General features: G+C 39.2%; 1 protein-coding gene across 2 annotated transcripts; it reads right to left on the bottom strand.

The window, feature by feature from the left end:
* Nucleotides 1-220: 220 nt before the first annotated feature.
* On the bottom strand, nucleotides 221-7,764 carry PQLC3 (PQ loop repeat containing 3). 2 transcript variants are annotated; one of them, XM_017744948.1, is made up of 6 exons: nucleotides 7,469-7,764; nucleotides 6,961-7,030; nucleotides 6,280-6,337; nucleotides 4,986-5,106; nucleotides 3,857-3,898; nucleotides 221-1,420 (listed from the first exon to the last, which is right to left on the bottom strand). In XM_017744948.1, the coding sequence occupies exons 1-6, from the start codon at nucleotides 7,710-7,712 to the stop codon at nucleotides 1,416-1,418; spliced, it is 540 nt and encodes a 179-aa protein (XP_017600437.1). In that variant the 5' UTR covers nucleotides 7,713-7,764; the 3' UTR covers nucleotides 221-1,415. The 2 variants fall into 2 exon arrangements, with proteins under 2 accessions (XP_017600437.1, XP_017600436.1); XM_017744947.1 differs by having other exon boundaries at nucleotides 221-1,992; nucleotides 7,469-7,743.
* Nucleotides 7,765-9,572: the final 1,808 nt, after the last annotated feature.

Here is a 9,572-nt window from a genome sequence, read left to right as displayed (position 1 = left end):
CAAGAAAAAGCTTTATTTAAAAAGCAAGTGTGGCTTTTTTCATTTTAAGATGCTGAAGCTCTTTAGCATTTGGCAGGTCAATATTCAACCTATGCTTCAAGTGTTAAGGTGAAAGCTGCCCATTTATGACCTGTAATGAATATTTAATTTTCTCTCCATATATGGAAACAGAATAAAAACTCAAATGCAATGAAAATTAACTGTAAGAATGACACTATCAGTCTTGAAGAATAGCATTTATTAATATCACCTGGAAAATGTATCACATGCCACCTGCCACCATTTAGACCACTTGAGATACTTTACATAGCTTTAGTAAAATCAGAATGTTTACAATTAATCTTTCAACCAACATAGAAAGATTTATCCATTTTATTGGAGCAGTAAAAAATGCTCATCTTTGACTTGTTCTCAATAATGTGGGATACTTGAAATCAGTGCCCACAGACAACATCTCTTCCCAGCCCTTCCCACTAAAATTTAGAGTGCACGAAGCAGCTGTTTTCTGATGGTGAAGGCCCCACTCCAGTTGCTGCGTGTTCCCTGCCAGAAACATCTCCTTCTGCAGATCTCTTTGCTCCACAGCCGTCACACAATTTAGAATGTTTCAAAGAAAACCTGCTTCAAATGTAGTCAATGCAGTCCTCCCATAGTTTTCAAGGGTGTTGGGTTCAAGGGTGCCTTGGTTTTTAAATGCTAATCAACAGAGTACTGTAAGAACTCTTTTGAAATGTATCTTTTAATTTTGGAGAATGTAATGAGAAATTAAGGCAAGCTATATGATTACTAATGTAACTTTTGGCTGTGAAGGCAGTACCTCCAAAACCAAAATCCCCTGTTAATAGTTGTCAAGAGTATCCTTTCCCCTTTTTTAGTGTAAGTACTACAAATGGATCAGAATTTCTGAAGTAAAAGTTTAAGTGAAATCTATGTTCTTCAACACACTTAGCACTGACAGGTTAAAAATTCATGAACCACAGAACAGTATCACCAAAACCTGACAGCTATGGGAGATGAGTCTGCTGAGATGCATCAAGGTGCACATGTCACTGTCAGTATGGATGGTGTCTGGGAACTCTGGGTATTGTTCCAGGAACTTTTGCTTGAACAACATTTTTAACTGTTGGTCACAGTTTCATTAAATTCCCATACATTCTAGTCCCTGCTGTTCCCAAAACAGTATGTTCAGTGAATGAGAGCTCAGGTTGAAAAAGAAGAATTCATAGTTGAGTTTTTGCTCTTATCTGATAAAAAACTGGGTATACTGAAGAAAGTGACTATGGGTATCCTGTATCAGCTGTATAAATTGTACTATTTAAGTGTTGCATGTAAGTGCTACAATCCCAACTGGACTTGTGACTTAGTAAAAGACATTTAGAACCTTATTCTGGATTGGGCGTTGATTCAGATTTTCTTCATCCTAAAATACAGACAGTTAATGTTGAACTGAGTTGCTTGCAAGAAGACGACAAACATCTGTTGTGGTTTTTCAGTCTTGCAGCAGAAGGATGAGTCAGTATGTTGGTGAAAAATTGATCATGTATAATTGAAGAAAATTTCTTATATGTAACCAGAAAGTACTGAAGTGATACCAGAATATATATACATCTAATTATGAAATACCTTGTAGTAAAAAAATCCAGAGAAAATGTGGCATCAGTGAAACTTGTCTGAAATGACCAATAAAAATATGCTGCTTAAATTATCTTATCAGAATTATTTCTAAGAGAAAGTAAGCATGAATGTACTATACTGCAAGCCTGTAAGTCCTGTAAATAGCAAATAAGTATGCTAAAGAGTAAATATTAGAGAAAGCTTCCTCAATCTTTGAGGAATTCTTAAATTCTTTAAGCTTAAGTGTATTTTATTTCATGGTAATGATATGTGTGCTGATGAGTGTCTTCTAATCAGTCTTTTTAGTCTTGCTGTACTGCAGGATTGTGGCTGTGACCCAAATATTGAGAATGAGCATGATTATGAAACGGATGAGAACTAAAAGGGAAAAAAAATACTGTAAGCATAAATAAAAAAAATCAACTGCTGTTACAACACTGGTTTGTAAACTTGCTGGTATACAGACAGGCTGGTTCACATTCTGAAACTCTTTTCAGCCAATTAGTTTCAATTACCATATTCAGGAACCCACACATTCTGAGCATGAATCCAAGAGGAAAGAGCAGTTAGCACTTGATCACTTTCAGCGATTGCTCAAATTTATACACTGCAGTACCTTTAATTCTTTTGTAACCAGAATAGTACAAGCATGACTAGCCTCGTATAAATTTATATTTACACCAAAAGTTAAATTCAGAGTCACAGCTCACGTCTTTTATAGCTGCACGTGTTGTTTATAATAAAGGAACTACTCTCTACTGCCATCTCTTAAGTTTAGACTTTGAGAGACAGGAAATACTTGTATCTGTTAGATTTTAGTGACAGAAAATCTGACAACTTACAAAAAAGCAGTTTTCCAGTACCTGGGTTAACTCAGCTTCTTTAAAAACCATAACAGCATAGTACCTCTGCCTGTGAGAAGGTATTTGAAGTGCAGGTATGTCTCATGTCCATTTGGTACATGGCATGTTCACAGAAATGTACACAAAACTTTGTTTCAGAATTATGTGATATCTGACAGTTTCATAGGTGTGGATGTGTTCAGTGTTGCAACTGGAAACATTTTCCATTAGAGCAGCACAGCATCAATGTTTGCTGCTGGCCCTTCCATCTTCCAGAGTGGATGGTGCTGTATTTTAAACAGCAGCTTTACCCAGCGCCAGCTTTGCTTTCCTGGTGTTTCCTCCCTCCCCACAGAGACCTCTCCCTCCCCCTCACTGTAAATGTGCAGTTGTGGGTGACGTGGGCTCAATACCTGATCCTGACTAAATCCCTGCCTGTGCATTTTGCCAAATTTTTGGTGACCCAGTTAACTGCACAGCCCCACGAACTCCTTACTTTGGCAAAGGAAAAGCAGCAAGCACTGGGGTGGAAATGTAGGCCTGAAATGGGACTTCCTTTTCCAGTGAAAGAGACATTTGAAATGCTTGTAAAGCTACAGCTTTACTGGGCTGCTTAAAAAGTACAAAATCCATTCAAATGATGCTTCTGATGAAATAGCAGTTTTGAACAAGAACAAGGAACCACCAGATAAAGTACAAAGGGATTTTGTTACTGTTCTTGCATCTACCAAGTCTTGATTTTGAACTATGTATTGAAAAATCTGTGACACTTCCTAGCTCTTGCAGTTTTCTCAGGATGGTAAGAAGCTGTTAAATAAATTTGCCTTATAATTTGCTGCAAACTATATATTTTAAGTCAGGTTTTTTGAGTTTCTTATCAGCCTACCATTTCATTTTTAGCCTGCCATAAACTTTCTGAATGTTGGACCTAAAACTATTCACATACTAAGCTGAACTTTAGTTTTCTAGAAGAATTCTTTCATTTACAAAGTTGTCAATAAGAAACAGAAATACTTATTATTTGAAAATCTCATTCAATTACTACAGATTTTTAAAGTAGCATTTTACTACATTTATTTATTAAAATAGTAAATATTTTAATGATTTATTCTGCTATTTTTAGAATTAATTTTGTAGTGCTTTTGCCTTTTGAGAAAAAAAAAAAAAAGACTTTTGGACCAGTTGTACCATGTGACAAGCGTAAGCAGTTTTTTGGTTTTATTTTTTTTCTTGATGTCTTTGCCTGATTTGTAATCCTGTTTAACTCCTGCCCTCACCATGCTAACCTACCACATTCATGGTTTGTTCTTCTGAGACCTTCTAGCTGTTTTACAAAACAACTAAAAACTACTGTGACAACTGTTCCCTTGGAAAGGCCGAGAATTCCACACTTCACTCACCTGCGAGATCATTCGTAGTCATTACAGTTGTAATAATCCTTGCTGTAAATTGAATGAATTCTGATTAGTGGAACACATTTGTACTTTAAAAAAAATTATGAAATACCTATTTTTCAACAGAGGATATTCTTGCATGAAAATATACACTGCACACATTCCCACTTTTAGTGCATCCACTCTTTACCACTCTGTAGCTTCAGAGATCAAGCTCTCAAACTGACCAACAATGTATTAAGGGTCTTTTTAAATGAGAAAATCACAGATACAATTTTTTTATATCTATCACGCTAGATTGGATGTGGTCAGTTTACTGCTTTTCTTTCTGTTCAGCCCCTCCTTCAGTACTACACCCACAGATGAGATAGCATGACTTAACCATTGTGAATGTTACATGTGCCTTCAGGCTTTGCAAATACATGGAATTCAGCTTCCCCTCTCACCATGAACCTAAATGTTAATTATTTCACACTTGTAGCAGACTAAAAGCACTTACAAAGTTTGCTGCCATTACTCAGAAAACATACCATATTGACTTTTTTTCATGTAGAAATAGATCCAGCATCACTGTGTTTTATAGTGAGAATATTTTAAGCAAGTTTTGTGAAGATGAGAAAGGCACTTCTGACAAACAGCTGTAGAACTGTTCATGCAGACCACTGGGGAATTGCCACAGGAACTCCACAAATGACTGTTCATAAATTCTCTGTCAATAAATCTAATTACAAGTAGCCATATTTAAAGGTATTTAGCATTAAGTGTGTATTTATTTGTAGACAGCTTTTCAAAAGTAGCATTGTCTGATTGTATACCTGAAATTTTAGCACCTTTTCATGCTGGATCATTAGTAACTTCATTAAATCATAGAACATGGAAATCTTTTCCTCATAAAGACAGCCTTTCATTTATTTCTACTCAGCTTCCCTTGGCCATATTCACACTTTAAGTCATCGTTTTTTATCATTGGTGTCAAAGATAAAACTTGTTTTCAAGAGACTGTGGTATCTGAGTCCCAGGAGTTGGCACTGAGGGAAACTAAGGCAAGATCTTTACCTACTATGATTGAGTAAAGACCTAAGAAAAGAGGCATTAGGAGAACTCAGTACTTCACACCAAGTTGTCTGTAGCTTACTTGCACAGGTGTATGCAGACATGCCCCAGGTCAGGGCGCTCGCTTGTCCAGAGTCTTTGGTCTGCCAGAGATGCTGCAGCTGAACAAGCTTACTGGCTGCACTGACAAATGTGCACAGATTCTGAAAAGCAGGTTAAAAAGAGAGAGAATCTCTACCTCTGCCACTGTATTATCTGAATAGGAGCAGCTTTTTCATTTAGAATTAAAAAGAATCAACACTTTTCCAGTATTTGGCAACTCAAGTGCTTCGGCTTAGTAAGAACAGTGAAGCAAACACTGGAAGTTGCCAGAAACGAGGGACTCATTTATGAGGTACTGCCCAGCAAGAAGGTCAAAGAGCACAGTTGCTACTGTTGTTGGCAAATGCTTGATAGAGGCAAATACAACAAGAAGCAAAGAAACAAAAAAGCTTCTCAACCTGCTCCATAAAAATGTTTATAGCAGTCAGCTAAAATGAGACTGACCTAGTCTAAACAGCAAGTTGATTCAGACCATCTGTTACCATTATGTCTGGCAAACCAAACCATAATGGAATGAGAACGCTGACAAGAATGTGTGGAAAATTAGTCCAGTTGGAGGGAAAAAATAGTAACAGGAATGCACTATTCACTCTGTCACCCTTTTAAAGGGGATTTTGCAAAGGCAGCAGGTAGAGAGGACTCCAAACACGCCTTTGTGCCATGCCTGGATTTCTGCTGCAAGTAAGGATCAGCGTAAGGCTTAGAAGCTTTTTTCCCCATTTGTATCATCTTTGGCACTAGCAGATCCAGTTCATCTCAACTGCATTTTTACTCTCTCCTGCTAAGAAAAGACCATCTTTAACCTATGTAGGCACTATCAAATTATACTTTTCTTGCAAAATTGTATGACTAAAGGAGAAAAAATAAATACTTCACAATCCCTGTTTCAAATGCTTTGACTCATGCTTTATTCTCTTCCTCTTGTGTTAAAGGTTATTGGTTGGGATTACGACATTAGGACTAAAGTGGTAATAGAATTTCAACATTTTAAGTATTTGCTAGTTTTAATTAAGACACCACCAAGTAACAACTTGTCTCAGAACATACCTTTCCCCCCTCCCCCCCCGAGTCTCTCTTTCCAGTGTTGTTCTCCAGCTACTCACAGAAGAACCACCTGTATCTGAGAACTGGTTGGTTATTCTGAAAGCTAACCTAAATGATGAATTCTTCCAAGGACATATATATGTATATGAGAGAGTCCACTAATAAGGACTTCCAGAAAAAAAAAAAATTTCGTATGAAGATCTAATTTCAAATAATCATGCAGCACTTACCATGGCCAGGTCTATTATCCACTTCTGCAGTGTTAGCATGTACCAGCCCACCCAAAATCTTATATTACGTTAAGTTTCATAGCACTGAAAATTATAGGATACAAAGTTCTCAAAACTGCCTGAGGAGTAAGATTTTTTTAAACATCTGGAAAAAATCTTATTGGAACTTTTTAACAGACTATACAATCCAGATAAAACATATTAAGAACTCGTTGAAACATTTAAGTGTTCTATTTTGCACACTGTCTTTGGTCAAATAGTGTCTGGAGTTTCTCAAAACCTGCTCCAAAGCAAAGACTTGAGATTTAAACCCAAGTCCTATTAAAAAAAACACCAAACACTGCTATCTTCATTGTAGTAAGTACAACCTGCATGGGTAGGAATCAAAGAAAAAAAATCTGTCGTTTCTACTCTGCATCCCTGTAGAAAAGATGTAAAATTAGGAATTGAGTTTACTCTTTATCAGTTGGGAGCCTTCTAAAGCAGAGCAACATATAAAGCTTACTTCCTGTAGAGATTTTACTGTGATCCCAGATATCAGCACAGGAATGTGGAATACATGTTGAGGGGTGCCTGAGAATGATTTTCAGTAGTCGCACACAAGAAATGATGACATAGCTGCTATGCAAAGAACTACCAAACAAGCCACATAAACCAAACCTCCCAGATTTCAAAGGATACACAACTGCATAGAACAAAGCTCGTTTTGCTTTTCCACTGAAATGCATAATGCAGAAAAGGAGAATGACATCTGCAATAAACAAAAGATGGCTCGTCACATAAGGGACTGAAGGGACCCAAACACAATCCTAGACAGTTCCACTGGGCACGAGGTCAGTGGAAACTCCTTTACAGCTTTTGTCTCTCAAATGTGACTGATGACCAAAATGCAAGCTCCAAAACGAAGCTTTTCTCAGAGTCTGGAGTGTTTAATATGTTTCTCTCCCATGTCGAGGCACCGGATAAAGGATGAGTTTACACTGCAATTCTGTGTAATAATTAGGTCCTTCTCCTCTACCTGACTATCTCTTTTAATGAAATTTATAAGAATTCAGTTTTATGTGAGATGTTCATTCCCTCTTCCCCCCAACTCCAGCATCACTGCAGTGGAGCACTGTACCTACATGCAGAGCCTTGGAGTGCTGAATGAGCCCCATTTCGTTTCCAAAACAGGGCTTGCAAAAATTACCTTGTGCAATGATGATGGGATACTCCAGGTACGTCTCCAGGGGGTAACCATAATAGATCTGGTACCTCAGAAACACAAGGAAGCTGAACAGAGAGATACAAAACAATGTGACTGCACAGAGGGACACAAAAACGCCTTCACAACTTTTATACTGTTTTGGTGGTGCCGAAAGGCTCCATGTAAGTGTAGCCCTTGCTGTCAAACTGATCAAACAACTGATCAAACACAGAGCAAGCCTGATCATTCTGTATTCTACTTCTGTTACCCTCAGATAGAAGAGAGCTGCCCACACTTCTTGTCGAGGTCTGTATGTCACAGTTTGTAAGGCATAATTTTATTAATTATAACTGATGCGAAAGAAATAAAGGCTTCCAGACCTAGGAGATACCTTCTCTCTGCAAGAGCCTTGGCACCTCTAGGATAACTCTGATTTCTTTATTTATGTCTGTAGTTCAATTTATACATTAAGCAAGTTTTACAGGGGTAGAAAATGTCTTCCAAGCTGTCTAGACTATACTGCTATGAGATTGCCCCGTGTAGCTCTACTGGTCAGACTGAGAGTCTGTTTCCAAGTACACCAAACAATGGCAATTTTCCTTCCTGACATTCCACAATATAGTACCTAAAAGGAACTGAACTTTTATTATGTTTTCTGTACTTCCAACCCCCCTGCAAGTCCATGGGGGTAGATAGAAAATTCAAAGCTGTATAGAAAACAGAAAAGACTCTTAGGGCAGTTTTACGTAAGAAAAAAATTATGGTTTCTGGTGTAGAAAAATGGCAAAAGGAACTGCCTGCCTTGTAAGAAACTGGCTTTTACAGTATTCAGAATTTAAATATCTGAACTTCCTAGAAGTGCTATTTGATATAGAGTCAAATTAGACTCCTGGCCATCAGCACCATGTTTCTGTGTCACTCCTCTCCTGGTCATCCATGTTGATTTCATAGAACCAGCCCAGCTTGTACTGTTAGTCACACTGCTCACACTGCTCCCTGCAACTGGATTCAAAGTCTTTAAAGGTAGAAGGATAAATAGTCTACTAAATATACAAACAGTCACAATAAATGTTTCAAAGTAGATCAGAACCTGCAGTGGTGTGGGCACCGTGGTTCTCACACAGGTGCTGAGGAGACATTTCCAGTTTCTCCAATGCTCATCTCGAACATTACTTACAAAGCCTTTTTAATGCATACCAATGCACACGAACGATAAAGTGCTGCCACCGCTTTTTGTCTGGGGCTGTGGGCTCAGTTTTCTCTGCTGGAACTCCAATTTGCTTAATTTACTCTGAGGTGTGTTAAGGGTAAACAGCAACAACAGGGGTTCAGTGCTGTAGAGAGAGGCGGGCGGGGAGCGGCCACAGCGGAGGCTGAGGGGATTCTGCACAGGTCCACTGGAGAGGTGTCTGTACACCTGAGCTGCGGCCCTGCCAGGACACACGGCACAGGCACCTTCAGAAACACCACGCCGGTTCTGTGAGGGGATTTTTCTGAATAAAACCCCCTTTCCTAGCTTGGTGCAGGGAGCTGGCAGCCATCCGGCTGGATGTTCTGCCCACCTCCATCCCTCACTTCGGACAACGCAGGGCTCTTCAAGGTATTTTCTCTCACTTGTACCCACGCCTGACCGTGCACACACGGAGTTTATTTATTTCTCGTTTCAAACAATCCTCTTTAAGCAAGATTTAATAAGCCTAGCCCATTTAAGCTTATTACAGGCTCACAAGTCCTTGGAGTTTGACACGGCTTGTAATTTTCTTAAGGAATTATTTAAGTCTTACTGATTCGGGCGAGGGAAGCCTGTCTGACGAGTACAACTACCTGCACAACAGGGCACACGAGCCACGGAATGACCTAAACACTCGGCTTACACCCTCTGCAGCTGCTATATCCACCGACATGGGTGGCCCGGGATTGTTTCGGGCAAGTTAAAAAAGCCGAGTTTCCCTTTAAACGGCAACGCGGAATTACTGAAACAGGAAGTTCCTGCCCGAAAGGCTCTGTGGGTTCAGCTGGCGGGGCTGGTCCTGAGCGCCAGGGTGGGCGATGTGACACCGAGGGAGCGGGGTCTGCTCGCCGCCCTTCAGCTTACCCTGACGCCTGA

Source organism: Corvus brachyrhynchos, unplaced genomic scaffold (assembly GCF_000691975.1).
Source record: "Corvus brachyrhynchos isolate BGI_N302 unplaced genomic scaffold, ASM69197v1 scaffold116, whole genome shotgun sequence".
NCBI classification, from domain to species: domain Eukaryota; kingdom Metazoa; phylum Chordata; class Aves; order Passeriformes; family Corvidae; genus Corvus; species Corvus brachyrhynchos.
The sequence above is the reverse complement of the archived record's forward strand: the minus strand, read 5'-3'. Positions and strand labels throughout refer to the sequence as shown.

Bases quoted from the DNA above. Each gene is read 5' to 3' on its own strand.
- PQLC3 (XM_017744947.1), bottom strand. From the start codon at position 7,712: ATGATCAGGCTTGCTCTGTGTTTGATCAGTTGTTTGATCAGTTTGACA. The intron at 5,107-6,279 runs GTAAGTGCTGCA...CCTGCTTTTCAG, and splicing joins GGATAATAGACCTGGCCATG to AATCTGTGCACATTTGTCAG. The intron at 3,899-4,985 runs GTAAGCTACAGA...TTCAATTTACAG, and splicing joins GTCTGCATACACCTGTGCAA to CAAGGATTATTACAACTGTA.